Below are 23,985 nucleotides of genomic sequence, written 5' to 3'. Positions count from 1 at the left end.
CTCTGAGCAAGCATCCAGCTTCCCCATTGTTTGTCCTTCTCCTCCCAGACACCATCTCCACACTCCTCATGATTGTGGCCCATGAAACCACAGACTTTGAAAAAGTAAGGTATTTTCTCGTACTTAACAGGGAGGCGACGTCTTCCTTCGCCGACCACATTCAGGGGCGTCACCCTTGTGAGAGGCTTATTCACCAGCACTCTTGCACGAACCCTAACATAATCACCCTCGTAAAAGAGGCGAGGTGCAAGCTAGATTTCCTTCACTCGACCAATGCGGCGAGCTAGCTGATCCACAACTTATTCTTTGCGGTATAATTCTCGTATGTTGTGAATCTGAGCCCAAACGTATAAGCCGTCAAACTCGAAGGTTGTAGGTTCCTTCTTACCATCATAGTCTTCAATCAGCATGCCCATACCCCTAAACAGCCATGGTCCTCCATGCACCACCCTCTTCCAATCCCCTAAGAAGAACATCTCGAAGATAAAAAGATTCTCTCCCGCTTCCCTATACTTTGGCACATGAGCTACTCCCCAGATCGACTTCAGCGTCTCGAACATCGCTGAAGAGCTAAAGATGCGAGTCGTATTGACTTTCCCAATCGCCAACCATCTTGCATCTACTTCAAACTTCTTCACCTCTTCTGCCCCAACCACCACATCATCAAGTTCGTCGTCCTGGAGGTCCAGATGTTGTAGCATCTCATCCAGGTTCTCCCCCATCCAACCCGCCGAAGAGGATCCTACCGGTTTCGTCATCTAGGGTTTAGCCAACAGCCGCCAAGGAACCGCCTAGGAGAACCAATCCGTGCCTCTGGCTCGAGCCGAAGGAAGGAGGCGTCAGCGACGGGATCAGCCGGCGGTAGGTGGATACGGTGATCTAGACGGCGATGAGATTGCCGCCAGAGGCAAAAACCCTAAGCGAGAGGGTAGGTTTATCAAACCCTTGGTGGATCAGAGCAGACAGGTGGGAAGTTGTTCTGGACCGTGGCCCATGTTGCGCTACGCGTGCTGACGATTTTTTCCAGTCAGTGTTTTAAAAAAAAATCCGGGTTTCTGCTAGAATAATTTGGAGTGGCATTTATCAAATTAACCCTTTTCAAAAATGACCTTGATTTAAAAAAACATGAATATTATTATTTACGAATTTTAAAAATCTTCCCAAATTTATAACATGATCAAAAATTGGTAATACATGTTTGCAATTTAAAAATGGAAAAGGAATTAGAAAATAGAAGAAAAAATGAACAGAACAAATGGAAAAAGGAAATAGAAAAGAGAAGAAAAAACAAACATAAAAAAAGAATACTTGTAAAATTGATAGACCAACACATGGAAAAGGGAAAAAAATGCGAGAAGAACATTCCCAACATCGGGAAATACAATGGTGTGGTGTCCCATTACGTCAAGGGTGCATGTTTCACATATTGTTTTGCGAGACTTTTTTTTACAAGGAAAAAACCTTTCAATCCATTCATCAAACATCATGACAATACAAAAAACACGAGAAGTAACAAAGATTACATCCATGTTTATAGACAATCTAGCGATGACTACAACCACTAGAGCGTCGAAGGCGTGCCACCGTTCCCCTCCCTCCCCGAAGTCGAGCAAATCTTGTTGAAATAGACAACCAGGAAATAATGAGATGGTCATTTAAGGAAATGATTTATCCTAGCAAATGATCATATACACTTCGTACATCTATATCGAATACGGAAGACAAGATGTATTAGAGGGATTCACTTCTGAATTAATTACCCACAACTAGTGGGAAATGAGATTTTCCGTTTAGGGCACTTTCCGATCATGTTTTTTTTAAATTAATTTCCGATCTTGATTTGATATATCATATCCTTTCTTTCGTTTTTTTTATTGAGTGGATACCCTTTCTTTGGAGACCTCCTCTTCGGCGTCTTAGGCACCGGTTCCCTTAGCGGGCGCTCACAGCAGCTTCGCATGGGCCGGCCCAGCTACCAGCCTCTCGTTCGCTCTATCCCCATCACAACGATGTTGCATTTGTTCATTCACAAACCTGAAAAACACATGGGTAAAAACAAATATGAATTCGAAAACATTTCATGAATTTGTAAAGTTCATCAATTCTAAAACAAAAAAGTTCATCAATTTTGAAACACATTTCACAAAAAAATTGAATTTTTTATTGATTTTGTAAAAAATTCACCGAATTTGAAAAAAGTTCATCGAATTTGAAAAAAGGTTCATCAAATTTGAAAAGAAACGTTCATCAAACTTGAAAAGAGTTCATCGAATTTGGACAAAAAAATCATCGGATTTGAAAAAAAGTTCATCAAAGTTGAAAAAATAATTTCATCAAATTTGAAAAAGTTCATCGAAATATGAAAAAGATTCATCAAAATTTAAAAAAAAATCACTGATTTCAAAAAAATAAAATTAATTTGAAAAATTAATCAACTTTCAGAAAAGAATCATGAAGAAAAAAAGTTTCTCAAATTTGATAAAAGAAAGGAAAAAAGCGACAGAAAAAATGGAAAAAAAAGACACGCAAAAAGAGGAGGAAAAACATGCAAAAGAATGACAACAAGTCAAGTGGTCTGTTGGTTGACGAGTCGTACCCTTAAATTGGTACTCGCGGGATCGAATACTAGTTCTCCCTCATCAGCGCGCCAGCTGATGCTCTCTCAGCAGCCCGCCTGTCACGCTTTGGGTGTTTCCTTTAGAATTTTTTTCCACACGCGTTTTGGGCTTTTTAAATGTTTTTTTTGTTCTTTTGAAGTTTTGGTTTTTCACCGGTCATTCTTAGCTATTGGAAAAAAAATCGAAATTTTTTTACGTGAAAAAATGGGTTTTGGGTTTTTTCGACGTTTCTATTTTTTACCTGCCTTCCTTAGCTATAGGAACAAAAAAAATTGAAATTTATTTTTACGTGAAAAAGCATGTTTTTTTTGTTTTCTTTCACGATAGTCACGATTTTGCTTCCGCGAGAGGCATTGTTTTACTTTCGCGAGAGTCACGGCCGTGCCTCTCGAAAACGAAAAAAAATGTATTTTCTGTTTTTTTCCTTCCGTTAGAGTCACGGTTTTGCTTCTGAGAGGGGCACGGTTGTGTTTTCGTGAGAGTCATGGTCGTGCCTCGGTAACAAAAAAAATATGTTTTTTATTATTTTTCTTCTGTGAGAGACACGTTTTTGCTTCCGCGAGAGACACGGTTGTGCTTTCGCAAGGGCACAACCATGCCTCTCAAAAAATGAAAAAAATGCATTTTTTCTCTTTCGTGAGAGGCGTAATTGTGCTTTCGCGAGAGGCACGGCCATGCCTCCTCGGAAAAGAAAAAAAACATGTTTTCTCTTTTTTTTCTGTGATAGGCACAGTTGTGATTTCACGAGAGGCACGGGCGTGTCTCTTTCGGAAACGGAAAAAATTCGTGCTCCCGGTTCATTTTTTCGTTCGGTTTTTTAGACCGTTTTTTTTTTGTGAAAACAAATGTTTGTCAAAATCTATCAACATGGTATCTAATTTTGAAGATCTTGACGCGAGGAATCCAACGGTGAAAACGGTGCAAGATTTAGACACACGGATTAAGAGATAAAACGTTTTGAATAAACCGATCTACGAAAAAAAGGAAATCTCCTCAGGTTGCGACAAATGACGCACATGCAGCACGCCACTTGTCACAGTCTGAAAAGGTGGGAGTGATCTTTACGACGAGTACTTCTCAATTAGTGATTTCGCTGTATCAGGCGCAGAAGGCGCCGAATATGATTTAGCCTTTTTTTTCGTTGTTGTTGAAGGCGATCCTTTGTCATATCACAGGCCTAGTGCATGCACGGCCCAAGCCATCACGAAAATGCAAGCTGAAGCCATCCCTATATGGTCCAAAATCTACGGCCCAAACTCTAGGATACTCTGTGATGAAATCAAAGTTGAGAATGCTTCCCCTGTATAATAATCAGAAAATAGGAAGTCGAGAATGCAGGACGAAACGAGCAATTTATGTCTGTCTTCGTAGGAGCGACCACTCCACAGAGAATTTAAGACGGAAACACGTTAAGCCAATTACAGTGAAGTCGACGATGCAGCCAACCACAACGGCGGTCGATCATTGCTTGCCACTGACAATGATCTGGAGGGAGACACAGGCTGGTCATCATCGTGCCAAGTTATCGCCGCAGGCTCCGGCCACCACAGTCCATGATCAACTTCCTTGCAGTGACTATTCAGCCTTTAATCTCCACACGCGGTGGCCCTTGCCTCGCCGGTAATGGGGACGGAGTGATCTGCGGTTTCTTCAGCTTTGGCGTGGTGTTCGTGTTCGTGCGTGCGTTCCACTACCCCGTCACTCCCCAGTCCACCCACCCCAACGGCTAGGAATCACAAAATCTCTCGTGTGCAACCACACTCCTCGACCCTCGTCGTCGCCGGCTTTTCTGCTGCCCTCCTTTTCTTCCACGGCGGGAGGTGGCAGGAGCTGATGCCCGTTTTTGTGCCGGGTGGCTAGGCAACTGTTGGTCCTCAGCCAAGCATCTCTTAACCTGAGCTCTATGTCGCGCACTAGCCTCCACTAGCAGTTCGCCCATCACGCCGACCATTTCATTGTTGCGCCGTTGACATGCAACAATAACAAACAACAAATGATCATCCGAAGGCTCACCGTCAAGAGCTTGTCAAACATGACATGGAGTATTACTTAAACATATCCGTTATTTGGATGGAAACGCCGGAGCATCATCAAGGGGGTTGGATCCTGATTAGGATGACGTGATTAGGTTGAATCTTGCAGCAACCAAAGCCATGTTAATCGCTTACAGTAAAAGCGATGTTTGGATGCCTTCAAGTACGCAAATTCCTCTTCTTTGCGAAGGACATGAATCCATACAGGCCAGTTGGAGTACGCTACGCTGTAGAGCCGCCAGCTGAAGCATGAGCCACGAAGACGCAAAATCAGAGCACCGCCAGGGCGGCAACAAAGTACTCCACTAGGAAGGAGTACTCGGCAGCAAACTCCTTTTTTATGGACGAAATTCCATTATTTCAGTACAGCACGAACAAGCAACACACTGATAACTCCACTCGTCAATCATTATCCGCGATTAAATTTTCTAGCTAAAAAAGATCATCATCCTGCACGTTGCTTGCACTCCTTGATCTGTCCATAACCGGCCCAGTGAGACCCAGCAGCCGGCCAGCCAAGCCAAGCTTTCGCCAATGGTCGCCGTCTTCAACAAGGACGTCCTCAGCTGGTACCTCATCACGCTCAAGCTCAAGGAGACCGTCGACGCCAACCTCAACAAGTCCCCGTCGCCGTCGCCGCACTGGCAGGCGCTCCCCCGCAGCCTGCTCGTCGCCAACGGCACGCCGGGGGCAGCGGAGACGTTGACGCGCCAGGACCGGGACCAGCAGGCCGCGGCCCCGGCGCAGTCGTCGCCGGCGCACAGCCCCAAGCCGCAGGACCCGGAATGGGTGGTGACCATCCGCGGGAAGCTGGCGCAGGCGCGCGCGGAGGAGGCGGCGTGCCCGTGGGCGCGGCTCTCCGTGTACCGCGTGCCCAAGTCGCTCCGCGAGGGCGACGAGCGCGCCTACATGCCGCAGGTGGTGTCCATCGGCCCGCTCCACGCCGGCAAGCGGCGGCTGCGCGAGATGGAGCGCCACAAGTGGCGCGCGCTGCACCACGTGCTCAAACGCACGGGCCACGACGTCACCGCCTACCTCGACGCGCTGCGGCCCATGGAGGAGCGGGTGCGGTCCTGCTACGACGGCCGCGTCGCATGGATGCCGGCCAACGACTTCGCGCAGTGCCTGGTGCTGGACGGGACCTTCGTGCTGGAGCTGTTCCGCGGCGCGCTGGACGGCGCCAAGGGGTTCGTGGACGACCTGGGCTACTCGCGGCACGACCCCGTCTTCGCCATGCGCGGCGCCATGCACGCCATCCGTAGCGACATGATCCTGCTGGAGAACCAGATACCGCTGTTCGTGCTGGACCTGCTGCTCGGGATCCAGCTGGGCCACCCGGAGCAGACGGGGGCCGTGGCCAGCCTCGCCGTGCGCTTCTTCGACCCGCTGATGCCGACGGACACGCCGCTGCACCGGAAAGACCGGTTCAAGCTTGAGTCCTCCGTGGACGCCGACGCGGCGGCCGCGGCGGCGTTCGACCCGCTGTCAAACCCGATGCTGCACTGCCTGGACGTGTTCCGGCGCAGCCTCCTCCGCGCAGGGATGCAGCCCACCCCGCCGCCGGCGGCGCGGCTGTGGCTGAAGAAGTGGTCGGGGCTGCGGCGCGTGGCCGACAAGCGGCGGCAGCAGTTCGTGCACTGCGTGTCGGAGCTCCGTGAAGCCGGCATCCGGTGCCGGCGGCGGCGCAACACGGACCGGTTCTGGGACATCCGGTTCGACAAGGGGGTGCTCCACATCCCGCGGATCCTGATCCACGACGGCAGCAAGGCGCTGTTCCTGAACCTGATCGCGTTCGAGCAGTGCCACATGGACATCGCGACGCCGGGCGGGAACAACATCACCTCCTACGCCATCTTCATGGACAACCTGATAAACTCGGCGGAGGACGTCAAGTACCTGCACGACCGGGGCATCATCGAGCACTGGCTGGGCAGCGACGGCGAGGTGGCGGAGCTGTTCAACCGGCTGTGCCTGGAGGTGGTGTTCGACATCAACGACAGCTACCTCTCCGGGCTGTCGGACCAGGTGAACCGGTACTACGACCACAAGTGGAGCACCTGGGTGGCCAGCCTGCAGCACAACTACTTCACCAACCCGTGGGCCATCGTCTCCGTCGTCGCTGGCGTCTTCCTCCTGCTGCTCACCATGATGCAGACCTTCTACAGCGCATACAGCTACTATCGACCGCCCGCCTAGCCTTAGCTCCAGCTCCAGCTCCAGCTCCAGCCACCAGCAGGTGGATTGGTTCACTGTTCGACATTTTTTCTTTTCTTTTTTGTTGCTTGCGTTGCAGTTTTGATTGATTGATTGGTTGGTTCTCTTGCCAAGGAAGAACTCTTCTCCCCCCTTTGAGTTGCATCCTGTTAATATACGTACTCGATTCTGGTGGGAGAAGCATTTTTGTGGCAAAAATAAGCAAATGCATTGTATTAATCGTCTGTTCTTGGGACATCTTGAGGGGTTTGAGCATTTGCAAGGTCAAATGCTAGTCTTGTTTTAGGCTTGATTCTAAGGTTTTCCACACGTGGAAGGAAGAAGGCCCCAAGTTTTCCGTCCTTCCACGTCTCAGTTACATGTGGGCATATATAAATCTTTTCTTATCTAGATGTAGATCAGCAACACGCGCGGATGCGCCAATCTCCGTATTTTCTTTTGAAGAGAAGATAACGACACTATGATTCGTACGATGCTTCTACTCTACAGTAGTCGTCAGGATCCATCCTCGGCCCCTAGCGTGCAGCATTGGAGCCACAAGGCTTTCATTCACACAGCCATGGAATGGAAGCGCCCAGACGGGTCCTTTTTTCCTTTTGATACCAATTCAATTCTTCCAGTGAGCAGCATCGATGCTCTCCCCTAAGAAAAAATACAATTGATTAAATAAAAAAACAGAACAGCATCGATGCATATGCTCTAGTGCCATGCCTAATTCAGAGCATAAAGGGCATCATATACTACTATCAACTTGACAATGGCCCCAACATGTGCAAATGTTGTGCAAAAAGCCAAATGTCAGGGCAATCTTTCTTTTTTGGCAACAATATACTGTTTTCTGCAATCACCTTATCAGGCAAAAAGCCAAATGTCAGGACAATCTTTTCTTTAAGATGATGTCAGGGCAATCTTGAAGGAACATGCGTACCATCTTTTTACAATTATAAAGAACACAAAGGCTGATTCGTACTTTGCAAAAAGATGAGCATTTCAAAGGCTAGGAACAAAGCCACAGCCCAACAAATAAATTTTTCGAGTACAAAAGTTCTACACGGCCACTATAGTACGAACGTACGATACAGCTCTAGTTACACGCTTCACATCAGCTGGTATGTATGTATGATACAGCTCTAGCACATAGCATCCGCTTCAAGACACATACAATGTGTCGATCGCGTGCAATTCAGTAGCTGCTTCTCTCATGTTCATTCGTTCGTTAGGATCCTGGCTTGCGCAAGAAAGTGCCACTTTCAGCAAGGACAGCAGGCACCGGTGGACTTCGTTTTCTCCTTCCAGATTATCCTGAGAACAGTCTTGACATTCTTCTCGGAGAGAAGCGTCAAGGATATCAAGTATCTGATCCGGAAAGTTCCTCTTGACAAAGTTCACGATGTCAAGCCCCTCGCAGAACATAGGGTCGGTCGGCCTTCTTCCTGTCAGCATCTCCAGCAGCACTATCCCAAAACTGTACGCGTCTCCAGACGTCGATAGGTAGCCACCTCCCGCATACTCTGAACACCATGTAAAACGTTTAATAACATAAGTTCATGTAAACAACCGCTTCGTTGCATGCATTCAAATTTACAGCAAGAAACATATTGTTACCTGGAGCAATATATCCAATCGTGCCCCTCAGAGTTATTGTACCCATTGAACTCGAACCTCCAGCTGCCGCTGATTTGGATTTGATGTACAACCTTGCGATGCCAAAGTCCCCCAAACGAGCTGTCATATCATAATCTAGGAGGATATTGCTGGGCTTCAAATCACAGTGAACAATAGGATTCTCACAGTCATGGTGTATATATTGCAATGCATCGGCTATATCAACAGCTATTTTCATTCTTTGAGAGAGGTCCAGTTGCTTTGGGGCTTTTCCATCTCCTGCCGGGTGCAGCCAAGTGTCCAGGTTGCCGTTGGGCATGAACTGGTAGACTAGAGCTTTGAAATCCCGGCCTTGGTTATCAATTGTTGAGCATGCAGTCAGAATTGGAAGAAGATTACGGTGCCGAATGTTTCTCAGTGCTTTACATTCTGAGATGAAACTTTTATCCGCGCCTTGCATGTCAAGGTCAAAAACTTTCACTGCCACAACCATCTGTTTTTGGTTTAGCTTTGCTCTGTACACTGAACCGCAGCTTCCTCTCCCAATCAAGTTATATACTGTGAAGTTCTCAGTAGCCTGTGGTAGATCCTTATAAGATACTTTAGGGAATTGCTCATCGGAAGAAGGCAACGATAACTGCATCCTCAGCATCCTCTTTCTGAGAAGGGATAAGCAGACTACTAATATGAGTAACAAGATGCCTAATATAGGGACCAATACTCTCACCAAATAGTATTGCCATCTAGATCTTCTATGAGAAGCAGCGGGGCATGAAGGCATATGTAGGTCCAGCACACCTCCACAAAGCCGCCAATTGCCTTTCAGGGAAATGGCTGTTGTATTTTTGAATATTCCTTCTACTGGTACTTCTCCTTCAAGATGATTGTCGGATAGATCCAACTGGGTGAGAAGTTGCAGTTTGCTTAGAGCAATTGGGATAGAGCCTGAGAGATTGTTATGTGAAAGGTTGAGCTCGATCAAGCTGTTCAGACTCCCTAGAAACATGGGAATGCTTCCCGAGAGGAAGTTCCGGTCCAATTTGATGGCTTGCGATTGCTGGCATGTGCGCAAAGTAGGTGGAATTTCCCCTGTAAGCTTGTTGGATGAAAGATCTAGATAGTTGAGTTGTTGAAGATTACTGATGTGAGGAATTTGGCCTTCTAGACTGTTGTGGGATAGCGCACATTGGGCAATTGTGGCTATACTAAAAAGCTCTTTTGGTATATTTTCTTGAAGATTGTTATAGCTGAGGTCTAAATACAAGAGTTGCTGAAGGTTTTCGAAACTTGATGGAATGGGACCGTGGAATTGATTATTTGCCAGAAACAGTTCTGACAGCTTGGAGTTATTGCCAATGGAAGTTGGAATCTGCCCGGTGAAATTGTTCTGTTGAAGATATAAACCTTGCAAATTAGCAAGATTTCCAACCCATCCATCAATCGGACCAGTCAAACTGTTCTCCTCCAGTCCTAGCTTAGTTAGTCTATGGAGATTTCCTATGCTTGACGGAACTAATCCATATAGCATATTCCTACCAAACACGAGGTTGTTAACATTAGACGAAAGGTTGCCAACAGAATTTGGCAAGTTTCCTTGTAGCCGATTTGCATAGAGTGAAAGCATCTCTAGAGAAGTGCAGTTGCTCAATGCATCCAAGAATTCCCAGCCCCAGCTGTCATTTGCTTCAAGACTGTTTGTGTCAAGACCTAGCTTACTGAGCTTCGGAAGTTTACCAAGAGAAGGTGGGACTCGTCCTCTAAACCCGTGATTATATGCTAAGTTTATCAGCTGTAGCTCGGATGCATTGCCTAATGAGTCAGGGATAAGACCTTCCAGCATGTTACCACCCAATGTAAGAAGTCGGAGGTTAGGGAGAGCATCACCCATGTTAGATGGTAGAGTACCAACTAGCATATTCAACTCCAGCGCCATTTGATTTAGCAGAGACAGATTAAAAATGGCCTTTGGGACTCTACCTGATAGCTTGTTTTCACCAAGGAGTAAGTTTGACATCTTGGACAACTTCCCAAACTCATCAGGAATGCCTCCCTCTAACCGGTTATACATCAGAATAACATGTTCTAGAGAAGTGATATTGCCAAGGCCTGGTGGAATGACCCCGGTAAGATCATTATAAGAAAGCCACAAGCGTGTCAGGTTGGAGAGAAGGGATATTTCTGCGGGAATTTCACCCACCAATAAGTTTCTTGAGAGGTCTAACGCCCTCAAGTTGGAGCAGTTTGTGAGCGTCACTGGAATAATCCCTTGTAGCGAGTTGTGACTCAGGTCAAGAAACTCCAGCTCTCGCAGCCGGCCAAAATGTGGTATCTGACCAGAGAACTTGCTTCTGGAAAGGTTAAGATAAGTAAGATATGACATGTTTCCAAGGGAAGGAGAGATTTCCCCGACAAAACTCTGCTCAGACAGGTCCAGCTCTGCAACACGCTCATGCTCTGTGAGGCTGCACTTCACACCCTGCCAGTTGCAGAAATGAATGCTGGTGTTCCATGTGCTCAAGAGCCCTTTCGGATCTTCGGTGATTGCGCGCTTGAAATCAAGAAGCGACAGCATATCTGTATCGTTCCCATGGAGGACGGCGCAAATGACGCTTCCAGATCCATGAGACAATAACAACAGTGCCCATGCTACGAGCACGAAGAGCTTCATGACATAGCTTTTTCGCTCCCTCACTATTTCATGATGCAAAACCGGAGTTTAAATGCACCTGATTCACATGTAAAAGATCTGAATGAAGCGAAAAGTACGATGTATGAAAGGAAGTAGTGCACGAAATATTCATAGATGGAAGAAGCGTGCACCTACCTCTAGTCTTCAGAAGCACAGCATATCACAGGAGACAGGACCATGTCTAATATTGGTTTAGGTGGAGATGAGTGCTGTAGTTTGCCCTTCTGAGAGGGATTAAGTGGCAATAGAGATGGCGTTAGCGTTACGCAGCATTAAACATATCTAATTGCCGCGCACACGTTGACACTTGACACCTTTAATTGCTTTTAAAAATATGCTCTAGTGCTGAATCGCCGGCCGCCCTACTTTGTTTTTAGCAAATTCAGTCTTGTATGCACACTTAGCAGGTATCCCCGTTCTTTGTCGCTTTTACACCTTGTTTGGAACTATTCAAGCTTCTTAATTGTACAGGCTGATGCGGTGCCGTATATAGTTCTAAATAAGGGTTTAACAAGTGCAGCGTCAGTACTCTAAGCATCTGAAGTACCGTGTTTTTAGCATATGTTATCATATAATATTGACCTCTTGAAGAGCTCAGAGCTTTGTACAATGCGCATGGTTGGTGGTAGCCATGACGAGAATTCCCCAACTTTCAGCTCGAATTTAACAAGCTTTCAGTTTCAGCTAATATATAATGCAGACTTTTCAACTAGATTTGTAAGAGGAAAAATCGCACCTCGGAGTTTAGGGCGCGGCGCCCTCGCCGGCGACGGAGAGGAAGAGTGCGGCGCCCTCGCCGCCGACGGAGAAGACAGCCGAGGCCTGGGAGGGAGGACGTGCCATAGGGGAGGGAGGCGCGGGAGTGGCGGTGCCGCGCCTGGCCTTGGGGCCTTGGGGGTAATAGCGGCGGCGGTGTTGCTAGGGTTTGGCTGGACGGCCTGAGGCAGGCCGCAGGCGTGGGTAGCTGCTGCTGGTTCTGTCACGCAACTAGTAGCTGATTTTAAATTTGGTACTCCCTCGGTTACAAATAAAAGATGTTCTACGCGAGGCGTAATTTTGTCTGAATCAAATATGTATAGGCACGTTTTAGTATGATTGTTCATTCATTTTAATCTATATTTATTCCATATTAATAATATTTAAAACATCTTGTATTTGTATTTGTGAACGGCAGGAGTATCGATTTTTTGGTGTTATTTCTTTCCGTTTCACGCTTTGAATTATGTGTCATTGTTGTTTTGGTCTACATGATATAGTAGTAAAAGACAAAAAAAAAACTCAATGAAAAGGAAAACCAGCTATTCCCTTCGTTTCTAAATATTTGTCTTTCTAGATATTTCAACAAGTGACTACAAACGAAGCAAAATGAGTAAATCTACACTCTAAAATATGTCTACATACATCCTTATGTGGTAGCCATTTAAAATGTGTAAAAAGACAATTATTTAAGAACGGAGGAAGTAGATGCTAATTGGACCAACTCTGACGCCAAGTGGTTAGAAGGTCAGCAACTAACAACTTATTATATTTTCTTACTTCCCACTTGTATCTCAAAGACAAAACCTGGAAGTGCCAATCCTTTAAACAATAAAATATCATGCATAGCGCAAAGCCACGTAAAATCATTTTAATATTTTCTGAAAACTTCAAAAAATATCTTTGTGATTTTCTGAATTTTATAAGATAGCAAACAAAAAAGTAAAAAAAAAAGGAACAAGAAAATGTTTTTATTTTTTTAAGTTGATAGCACACAATCAAGAACCAAAATAAGAACATGTACTGTTTTTTGTTTTTAGTAGAAACAAATAAAACATGATAAAAAAGGTAAAACATTTTTGTAATTTTCAAATTTCTCAAGAAAATAAAAAGATAACAATCAATCTAGGGCTAACGAAATAGATGGAATAAAACATAATATGGGTCATCATGCTCTATGCAATGCTATAATTTATCACTTAAACTCATAATGTGCACGTGGGGGCTACAATCAGTATTGGCCATACATTTTGACGTGTGTCTGACTAGAGGATTTACGAACATACCAGCATATAATGTGATCACAGTTTATGGAAATAGCATGTCACGATTGTATGATTGTTTAGTTTCACATGTTTATGTTTGAGGTAAATACACCAGAAGTCATAGAACTTGCACGCGATGGTCAGTTTGATGCACAAACTTGTAAAATACGTGTTTCTGGTCATCAAACTTGCACGAGCATTCATATACGGTCACATTTCATGTACACGAACGTATCCATGGCCTATGTGGCATTCCAGTGTGGCCAGGGCCCACTGTCATCCGCTGTAGCATCTAAATCTGCAGAGAAGCCTTTGCCTTTTTTTATTTTCGTATTAAGCCCCTAAAAATAAAATTAAAAAGCAAGCGATATGGGGTTTTGAAGCTGCAACGTGCCCTAGTAGTCTCACGTGTACAACCACCAGACTATTGATTATTCATGTCTATATAGCACGACTAATTTCTGTATCATATAAACATTGACTGAAAATAAATTGTACAAGAAATGTAACACGGAAAAAATGAGCACAGTGGCTCGACCATGTGACCTTGTGGTCAAGGTTAACTAAGATTACCACCGACAACACAACACGTCCAGATGTAAGAAAATAATTTATATTCTTGTGTTTGTGACATTCAAAAAATATTTATGTGTTACAAAAAAAGGTATGCGACATTTTAAAAAGTTTCAAAAACTTGTATTTAAAAAAATGTTAATCAACACAACATGTCCAAATTAACATTTTTTCAAATACAAGTTTTGAAATTTATGTGTATTGAAACATATACTCCATATGATACACATATGTTTTGATGTTTTAAATACTCCAGTATACATCTATGTTATGATACATATATATATATTTTAAATACTCCAGTATACATCTATGTTTGGAGTATTTTAAAAAGTATATGCTTAATACTTTTGAAACATATGATTAACATTTTTTTCAAATACAAGTTTTGAAACTTTTTTCAACTTTGTTTTTAACATTTTCGGATGGTACAAAACATTTTTAAGCTACACAAACAGCTTTATACATTGTATAGGCATTTAAAAAATGTCATGACCAGTTTTTTGGGAATGCACGAACATTTTTAAAATGCAACGTATCATTTTTAATTACACAAATGTGGTTTACAATGTTTAAACATTTTTCTAAATGTCACACACCTTTTTTGTAACACATAAACATTTATTAAATATCACAAACACAAAATATAATTTTTTTTCTTACATAGAACAAGAAGGAATAACAACATGAAAAATATTTATCCCATTTGGATATGTTGTGTTTTCGAAACCCGATGGTAATCTTAGTTAACATTGATCACGAGGTCACATAGTCGAGCCACGGTGCTCCCTTTTTTGGGGTTACATTTCTTGTAAAATTGATTTTTCGGCCATGTTTATATGATATAAAAATTATTTGTGCTACCTAGACATGAATGATCATCGGTTTGGTGGTTGTTAACCCGAGCCTAGTAGTGGCACGTCCCTAGTTCGTAACCGAACCATCCCTTGTTTTTCCATTTTATTTTAGGGGCTTTATACGTAAATAAAAAATAATTTTATTTTAGGGGCTTAATAAGTTAAAAAAAATAAGTGTATAATACGTAAATAAAGAAAAAGTCTGCAGATCTAGCATGCGTCGCGGGCTTACGGTGGGCCCTGGCCATGCTGGCATGCCACATAGACCACGGATACATCCGCGTACATGGAATGTGACCGTATATGAACGTTTGTGCAAGTTTGATGACCAGAAACACGTATTTTACAAGTTTATGCACCAAACTGACCGTCACGTGCAAGTTCTATGACTCCTGGTGTATTTACCTCTTTATGTTTATATGCAAGGCTGTCACATCTATAAGAGACGCTGATAGCGAACCTATGAAACTCGATCCATTTTCATGCCTAAGCAAACTTTCAAACTCTCATTTACTTGCACTTTTACTTCCAATTATTTCACTTTTATTTAAACCACTTGACATGAGTGGTAAGCTATATCAAAAACTGTTACTTTATTTACAAAATGCAAAAGTACTTCAAATACCATTATCTACTCACAATTTGTTGCAACCAGCAAAGATAGTGCGATTGACAACCTGTTGGTTGTTGTCAGCCAGCCTCGTGCACCAAGTGTCAAAATTCATCATCGCCCCGAGAGTCATGCCATCGGTAGGGTGGTGTAGGGTGGGGAGGTCGCATTCCACTACCTCCTTCACATGAGCGAGGACTTGATACACTAGTCGTTGCGTTGGACGCGCAAGAGGCGGTGGCATCATAGGCGGCCGTGGCCGCCAGCTGTGCGTCGTTCACGCCGGCAACTAACCCTCATTGGCGTCACTTCGACGAAGAGGTCAGTCCGTCCATGTCCATCGTCAAACTTACCTCCATTGGCGACGGCCAAGTCGCGGACTTCGACGAGGAGGAGTAGAGCATGGGAAACGATGACGCCTAGTTTCCCATATGGGTCAGTCTGTGCCCCATGTCCTACTCTTCCCCGCCGGCGACCGCGCCTTCACTTCCTGGGGCTCGCCACCACTGGACATGGAGACAGAAGGGAACAACAAGGGCTTGGAGGCCAGATGCTTTTGGGAGCTCATGGTGGTCGCCCGTGAAGATTTAGACTAGATTAACTTTCGAACGCTTTTGTTTAGTTAGATATGTCAAAAATATTATGTATTTGGTCCGATTTAGATGAAACTCATCCGGGTTGCATGAAGTCGTCCGGTTTGTTTAAGTCTAGTTTAAAATGTATGCGAGCATGGTTGGATGACCATCTTTAGCATGAGTGTCCGTGGAATTGTCCGGATCAGTACGTAGACAAATAATCTGTCCGTTTTAGGGGTCCGCATCGAAGATGCCCTTGTGTAGCAAAATTTAACCGAGAAAACCATGTACCGCAGTGGTGAATAGCACATGAAGAAACCGGTTGAGGAGGGAAGACCCGTGGAGTGAGGCCAATTCCAACGCGCGATCCCATTTGCTCCGCATGTGTCTGTTTCGGCCCAAATGAACAAACACGATGGCTCAACGTGTGACCGCAACCCTAAATTGTGTCCGGTTGGCGTCGAGCTCGACTCATTTTCGAAGCAAAATAGCTCCTGATTTGTGTCTAGACGGGCAACGACCAGGCGCGCATGCGTCCTCTTCTCGTCCACCCTCAGGCCCGCGCGTCAGCCATCCAACTACATCCCACCAGCCCCATTTAAGCCACACGCGTGGGCAGGCCTGTTTGTTAGCCACCTAGCCGCCCTGAAGCGTCCTTTTTAACGCCAACCCGTGTACCAGTCAGTCCACATCGTCTTCACCAGTGCCTCTTCACCACCTCCCACTTCCTTCCTGCCCTCTCCACCCCCGACAAGCCTAGAGCACGTCTCCGGCCGCCGCCACCACCCGCAATGGGCATGTGGAAGTGGGTACCCAGCAAGAAGGCCAAGGACGACCATGAGGCGGGCTCGTCTTCACCGGCCGAGGAGCGGGTCGAGGAGCACTGCCGGATTCTCCATCTCTCTGGTCGCCACACATCAAGCCCTACGTCGAGATTGTGATCTGCCGTAGGTACTTGGAGACGGCCACCCCGCTTCCATGGCCGGATGCACAAGTGCCGAATGGGTGGCATTTGAGCCCGGATCGGGTGCCTATGCCGACCGTCCCAGCGAGCGACCGCGTCCGCCTCCAAGAGTTCAACCATCAGCGCCACCAGATCCCGACGCATCTCCTCGACAACCCAAGGTACGACATTGAGTCGCTTCTTTGGGATATGCGGTTCGGTGATGAGCATGACGTGCAGCGACAAACCTACTTTGCCAACCGTGCGCAGAGCCCACCACCGGTGCGTGCTCCTAGCCCTCCCCATGCCCGCGGGCGTGCCAGGACACACGCACGTCCTCGCCTCCATCGCCACCGCCGCGTCATCCGACGACGGTCGAAGAGGAGGAGCTAGTGCGACCGGTGCTCGAGGACATCCGGAGGGAGTACAAGCGGATCCAGAGGGAGTAGCGAGACGAACTCGAGGTCCAGATGGCATTGTCGGCCATCGCCGATGTCGCCATCCCGGAGCTTGAGGGATTGGTGGAGCGGGACGACGCGGAGCCTCGGTGGAACCCAGAGGCGGAGGGCCAACATTGGTCGTGGACTATGACTCTGCCATGCACCCCGGAGCTGGTGTCAGCGCCGGCCGTGCGGGTTGGGGCCGACGCGTGGTCACCGCCCAGCGCGCCCTCGCCACCCCTTGCAGTGCAGCCGCCGGCGCCACTAGCCCATGTGTGGCAGCCGCCTCCCTTCATCGACCTCAGCACGAACAAGGAAGACGGCATGCAGTGCGGACGGCGGAGACGGCCAATCTAGGATTTCATTTGGTTTAAGGTCATTTTTTATTAATTTATTTTTAATGCACGTGGATAGTTCGGCTGTGAACTTTTTAATGTAATATGTAGTTCGTTTAAATTGCTTTTTTTATATCTTTTGTTTATATTTGCATTTAAGTTAAGCGGACGTTTTTGTCAACTGCGGCGGGCCATTGGGTGCACCTGTAGAAGGACGGTCAAAACCTAACACGGTCGTCCATTTTACCGACGGAAAGTGGACAAAACGACTGTCCCGGTCTAGCGTTGGAGTTGGTTTGAGATAGAAAAGTAAAAATGGCACAAATTTGGTTAAATGAGGTAATCCCAATCAAGAATGTCAAAAGAGAGGATTTTACCTTTTTTTGTTTGCAATTGAGATGTGTACATGATTTTTACTGGAAGCCTCAAAATCACGCTTTAAGGGCTGATCAACGACGCCTGATTCAGGCGGGCCCCGCGATCGCGAGCGCGCGATACATGGGCCTCGAACGATGATCGATACATGATGGGCCCCGCGATCAACAACGCATCGCTTGTCGATCGAAGCCAGTCGGGGACACGTATGCTCGATTCCCGTCCCGATCACAACCCAACCTTCCCCCGCTGCATCCTCCATGTCTGTTCTCACAGGCATACGCTTGCGAAAGCTAGCCCGCTGCTCGATCGTCGACGACCTCGACCAGGAAGCGAATTAAGCGCCGGCCGGGCGCGGCGGCATGCTAGGGCCGTCGGTCAAGCGGCTGGCGCGGCTGGCCGCCACGAGGCCGCTGGAGAAGGCCGGGATGGCGCTGGTCCTCGCCGCCACGCTGGCCTCCGCCGCCGCCGCGCTGCTGCTGCTCGCCTGCCCCGCGTCGCCCCGCTGCTCGACGGCCGTCGGGTCCGCCCTGTCGGCGCCCAGGAAGCTCTGGGGCTGCGGGGCCTCCGCGTCGGCGCCCGGTGCGGTGGCGCGGGACTGCGACTTCTTCGACGGGGAGTGGGTGCGGGACGACAGCTACCCGCTCTACGAGTCCAAGGACTGCCCGTTCCTCGACGGCGGGTTCCGGTGCTCGGAGAACGGCCGCCCCGACGCCTCCTACACCAGATGGCGGTGGCAGCCGTCGTGCTGCGATGCGATCTCCCCAGGTCCGTTGGTTGACCCCTTTTCTCGTGTGTCGTCTTTTACAGTTTTACTTATTTTTTAGTGAGACATTTTACAGTTTTACTTAGTCATTTAGCTACGCACCAGACCAAATAAGATCAAATTGATTCGCTCGTAAGTTTGTACCGAAGCAACTCTGTATTGAAACTGAAAGGTTGTATAGTCGGTGATGTTGATAAGTTAAATCTACTCGAGCGATTGTACCACTAATTTTTTTAGAAATGAATTCTAGCACTAATTATTACTGAGAAGATCACCTTTGAGCAACGGGACTTCCCTTTGTTTTAGAATAGCAAATGGACTTCCTGTCAGTGCCAATACTATAACCGTGTCTATCTGAATATCTGATGTTTGTGGTTTTGGGCCTAGGGATTATCTGAATATCCACACTTTATTCAAGTATTCTGGCACAATTTATGTCATTTTCTATGTCATAATCTGGATTTCTGTGATTTCTTAGGTTTCATGCTAAGAGTATGCTAGAGAGGCTACGAAACAAAAGAGTGGTATTCGTCGGCGATTCGATTGGAAGGAACCAATGGGAGTCTCTGCTTTGTATGCTCTCTACTGCTGTCCCAGACAAGAGCTTCATCTATGAGATCAATGGCAGACCCATCACAAAGCATGATGGGTTCTTTATATTCAAGTTCAGAGACTACAATTGCACTGTCGAGTATTACAGGTCCCCGTTTCTAGTCCCGCAAGGTCATGGACCGGCTGGAGCCCCCAAGTTTGTTAAGAGTACGGTCAGGGTGGATTCCATGGATTGGATGTCTGGCCGGTGTAAGTGGAGGGATGCTGATCTGTTAATCTTCAACTCTGGGCATTGGTGGACAAAAGACAAAACAATTGGATGGTAAGCAAGTAGCTATCATATATCTGCATATTTATGTTGAGTTAATGGCTTTTCCTGTTTCATGGAACTGGCAGTACTTTTGCATTCAAATTAGTAGCTAAGTTGCAAACCCTGTCAGCTAGTTCTTCATATGTAATTATTTCTATGTTTTGTTCTGCGATAATTTCTGTGTTTTTATGTGAGTAATTTCATAGAGAAATAGCTATCTGCGTGTGATCAAAGATTTATGTAACAGTGTCCTTATTAGTTTCACTCTATCCGTCACCTTCAAGAATTTATCTTCCAGTTTCGAGAATATACCATAGATTCATTATGCTTTATGTGTGCTTTGTGCTGATTGATAGACAATTCTTTGTAATTATGTTTTTGTTAATCAGAACAGTTAGTTCATCATAATTGCACCCGTCATCTGTCTGAAACCAGGTTTACATTTATACACCAGGGGTGCGTATTTCCAAGAAGGGAATGAGGTGAAGATGAATATGAGCGTCAGCGATGCATACAGAAGATCAATAAAAACACTGTTCGACTGGCTTCAGAAAAATGTTAATGCAAACAAGACCCAGGCCATCTTCCGAACCTATTCTCCTACGCACTTCAGGTCTGTACCATGTCAATACAACTAGTTTCCTTTTTTCCTTTGACAATAAACATAGCTAGTGTTAATAAGTTGTTCGTTGTGGTACTTGATTAAATTGCAAAATGATCCTCACCCTCCATGATCGACCACTGTTAATTTCTCTGCAGCGGTGGTGACTGGAATTCTGGAGGGTTTTGTCAGCAAGAAACACTTCCAGACATGACACCGTTCAAATCGCTGGAGCAATGGGCCGACATGCTGAAGCCCGTGAACGATGTTCTAGGGAGCCATCACAGGCCCAGGCTGCCTGGGTTGGATATACTGAACGTGACCCGGATGACGGCCCAACGAAAAGACGGCCACCTCTCAGTGTTCAGAAGTCCTTTGAGTTCAAGGCAAGCCCATACGAACAAGACATCAGAAATCAAAGAGGTAGAGGATTGCAGCCACTGGTGCCTGCCTGGAGTCCCTGATGTCTGGAATGAGCTTCTCTACGCCCTCTTCATGAAAAGGCAGATCATGTTGGAGCAAACAATGCCTCCGTTTCTGGCTCAAGAACACTGATAGGCAAATTACAGGGGATATATCTACTTGATTGCTGAAGAGGAAATTAAAGTCCAGCAGGTCTCATGACAAGGGGTTTCTGTTAATAGGAATCAATGAGGGCTGTGGCCTCGATTATCAGTGTGAATAGCACAAAACTACTCATGCACCCTTTGTTTACCGAAAAATGGGAATTTCGCTGACGCAAACGTTGGATCAAGATGATACACACCCACAAAGAGTTTATACACGGACACCTGTAAATATACAACGTGAAAGACATCATAGCAATTTATATTGTCAAAATATTTCTCATCATAAATCTAATAAGTTTCATTTTGCCAATCCAATTTTTTTTGTATCGCTTTGCAACCAAAGTTTGAAAATTGTGACTACACGTTACTAGTAAGTCATCTAGTTAAGAACGGTACAGTTTCAAAAAAGTTACCATTCAAACCTCTTTAAAAAAAATCCTTTGTTTCTCCTATGATGCAATCAAATAAACCAAAATCCTGTAGGATCGAGATGGACATGTCATGCCAGTCCTATATTCCCATGCTTTTAGAATCCTACAAATCAAAGTGGCGCTAATCTCTCGGGAGGTTTGAAAGAAGCGCAACACGAGGGTTTTCCCCACACTATCACCCCGGTGATGGGTGCGCGGGCGCTAAGCATTTGCGTAATTTAATGCTGCATGAGTACTACTACTAATTTTTCGCCTCAAAGCGGCCTTTGTCTTGAACTACTTTCTTAATCAGTGAAAGTGGCAAAATCTTTTGCCTAAAAAATGACCTGAATTATTACATCATTATGATTCGCTGAGGGAAAGAGAAAAGGCAGCCACTTGTGACCACGTACGTACCTAGCGAGACATGCATGCCGGGCATGCAAGCACCTGAATCAAGCGGACCGTAATAGTGGATGAGAAAGGGCACACTAGAAAAGTACAAACAACAACAATGTGGACAGAGACCAGCCGTCGCAACGACCAAGCAGCTGCGTCGTGCGGGTAAGCTCACGAGAGTAGACGCGCAGTGCTTTCGCCCTCTTTAACAAGTGTACCGGCCGCGTACGTGGAGCCAGCTGCCGGCCCTCGCCGGCATGGCGGTGGCGGGCCCTTACGGGTGCAAGGCCGAGTAGGTCCGGTACTTGTACTCCTCCGCCGCCGCGGGCTCCTCCCTGGCCGAGGCGGCGTCGACGGCGTACCACTTGGGGTGGCACGGCACGTACTTGCTGACGGGGCACGTCATCCTGCTCCAGTTGTCGTGGAAGAACTGGGCGCACTCGTGGAAGGAGCGCTGGTTGGGCGCCCAGAGGATGCAGTTGCGGTCGACGTTGAGCTTCCCCTCCCTGACCAGGTCCCAGCAGCAGGGCCCGAGCCACGTGAAGTAGTTGCCGGAGAGCGTGAGGTTGGCGAGGCGGCCGTCGTAGGCGAGCCGGCAGAGCGAGTCGTGCACCACGCCGTACAGCAGGTTGTCCGCCAGGTTGAGCTGCTCCACGCTCCGCAGGCACGCGTACGACAGCGGGATGGTGCCGGTGAGGCGGTTGGTGCCGGCGTCGATGACCGTGGCCCTGGCCAGCAGGCCGAGCTCGTAGGGGAGGCAGCCGCCGAGGCTGTTGTTGAGGAAGAGCACCTCCAGGAGCGTGCCGGCGGCGCGGCCGATGGAGGAGGGGATGGGCCCCGTGAAGTCGTTGTTGGCGAGGGAGAGGTAGTTGACGGGCGAGTCGCCGAGGTTGTCCGGGAGCTGGCCGGAGAAGCGGTTGTTGTTGACGAAGATGGCCTCCACCTCCGGGAAGGAGCCGAAGAGCCCCGCCGGCAGCTCGCCGAAGAAGCTGTTGAAGCGGATGTCGATGAAGGTGGCGTTGGTGAGCCCCAGCACGTCCGTCGGGAACGGGGCCGGCGCCAGCTTGTTGTTGCTCAGGTCCAGCTCGTAGAAGTACTGCAGGCCCCGGAGGTTGGGCACGGCGCCGCCGAAGCTGTTGGAGTTGGCGTGGAACAGCGCGAGGTCCGGCAGGCCGTCCACGAAGCCCTGCAGCGAGTCGGACCGCAGGTTGAAGCCGTTGAGGTCGACGGACGCGACGGTCCGGTCGCTGACGTTGATCGGCCGCCCGCAGAAGAAGCCCTTGTAGGAGCCGCAGAGGTCGGTGCCGGCCCAGGTGGCGGTGACGCCCTTGGGGTCGCAGATCACCGTCTTCCTGAACTTCTGGATCACCAGGTACGCCCTGTACAGCCGCTCGTTCTCGAACTGGCACGCCCTCGGCTCGGACGACGGCGCCGGCCGGGGCATCAAGCTGTCGTCGTACCCGCCGCCACCGCCAACCCCGACGTCGCTAGCCCCTCCGTCCTGGCTGTCGCCTACGGCGAGGCCCCGCCGGCTCGGACGGGTGGTGCCCGCCGCGAGCGCGAGCGCAATGCAGGAGGCCAGGACGCAGAAGAGAGCGAGGCGGCGAGGAAGCGGGCGAGCCATTGTCCGATCACGGGAGGAGGCGTCGGTGGCAGAAATGAGAACACACCACACAGTGCCTTGCGCTTAACTGTATATATATGCCTAGCTAGGGAAGCCGGCAAGGTTGGCGCGGCGTCGTCTCCCGCGGTTGCATGGCGCCAATCCATTATGGTCGTAGCATGCATGCATGCATGCAGACTGACTACCTACTGGGGATTGCTGAAACCTGCAGTACTCTTCAGGCGACTTGTCCAAGGAGGCAAGGATGGTTCGGAACAGCTGCAACTTTCTCTAGTTAGCTTTTTTTTAGATGAGCTTTCTGTGGTTAGCTGCTGCTTGTTGCAGTGGTTGGACGCGGATACCACTCAGGTGTGGGGTGGCATCATAAACACCGACCCGCTGATGAAGGTGGAGCGCGACGGCGCCATCGAGTGGCCTCATCCTATGGACGCGCAGTCAGCGTCTAAGTGAAATCTATGCTACTGTAGCTAACACCCAGTTACTTGGGCCTGCAACCGATGTGCGTACGTGACCACCGAATTAGTTTAATGGGTCCACTCCCTACCCCCCGTAGAGAGCAACTAATTAACGAGCGCTTTTTCAGAAGTGTCGCAACAATCAGCGCCACTTGGCGCGCTTACAGTCATTCGTCACGTGTCGCGCTTTGGGTGCTTCCTCCGGATTTTTTTTATTTTTTCGCACGCGTTTCTGGTTTTTTGAACATTTTTTTTCGTTTCTTTGACGTTTTGGTTTTTCACCGGTCTTCCTTAGCTTTTAATCAATTTTTAAAAAAAATTTATTTTGCGCGAAAAACATGTTTTTTTTCTTTCATGAGAGTTACGATTTTACTTCCGCGAGAGACACGGTTTTGCTTTCGCGAGAGTCAC

General features: G+C 47.4%; 3 protein-coding genes and 1 pseudogene across 5 annotated transcripts; 2 read left to right on the top strand and 2 right to left on the bottom strand.

Annotated features, from left to right (window-relative positions):
* The first annotated feature begins 4,903 nt into the window (after window positions 1–4,903).
* LOC123189704 (UPF0481 protein At3g47200-like) lies at window positions 4,904–7,257 on the top strand. The gene has a single exon (XM_044602186.1). It carries the CDS (start codon window positions 5,186–5,188, stop codon window positions 6,845–6,847), a length of 1,662 nt encoding a protein of 553 aa, XP_044458121.1. The 5' UTR covers window positions 4,904–5,185; the 3' UTR covers window positions 6,848–7,257.
* Window positions 7,258–7,717: 460 nt separating this feature from the next.
* On the bottom strand, window positions 7,718–12,134 carry LOC123189702 (probable LRR receptor-like serine/threonine-protein kinase At3g47570). 3 transcript variants are annotated; one of them, XM_044602183.1, is made up of 4 exons: window positions 11,896–12,134; window positions 11,295–11,383; window positions 8,471–11,196; window positions 7,718–8,376 (listed from the first exon to the last, which is right to left on the bottom strand). In XM_044602183.1, the coding sequence occupies exons 3-4, from the start codon at window positions 11,136–11,138 to the stop codon at window positions 8,015–8,017; spliced, it is 3,030 nt and encodes a 1,009-aa protein (XP_044458118.1). In that variant the 5' UTR covers window positions 11,139–11,196; window positions 11,295–11,383; window positions 11,896–12,134; the 3' UTR covers window positions 7,718–8,014. The 3 variants fall into 3 exon arrangements, with proteins under 3 accessions (XP_044458118.1, XP_044458119.1, XP_044458120.1); XM_044602184.1 differs by having other exon boundaries at window positions 8,471–11,383; XM_044602185.1 differs by lacking the exon at window positions 11,295–11,383.
* A 5,950-nt stretch (window positions 12,135–18,084) lies between these two features.
* On the top strand, window positions 18,085–20,996 carry LOC123189701 (protein trichome birefringence-like 11; annotated as a pseudogene).
* Window positions 20,997–21,542: 546 nt separating this feature from the next.
* On the bottom strand, window positions 21,543–23,152 carry LOC123185685 (uncharacterized protein At4g06744-like). Its single transcript, XM_044597527.1, has one exon. It carries the CDS (start codon window positions 23,117–23,119, stop codon window positions 21,770–21,772), a length of 1,350 nt encoding a protein of 449 aa, XP_044453462.1. The 5' UTR covers window positions 23,120–23,152; the 3' UTR covers window positions 21,543–21,769.
* Window positions 23,153–23,985: the final 833 nt, after the last annotated feature.

Source organism: Triticum aestivum, chromosome 2A, assembly GCF_018294505.1.
Source record: "Triticum aestivum cultivar Chinese Spring chromosome 2A, IWGSC CS RefSeq v2.1, whole genome shotgun sequence".
NCBI classification, from domain to species: Eukaryota; Viridiplantae; Streptophyta; class Magnoliopsida; order Poales; family Poaceae; genus Triticum; species Triticum aestivum.
The sequence above is the reverse complement of the archived record's forward strand: the minus strand, read 5'-3'. Positions and strand labels throughout refer to the sequence as shown.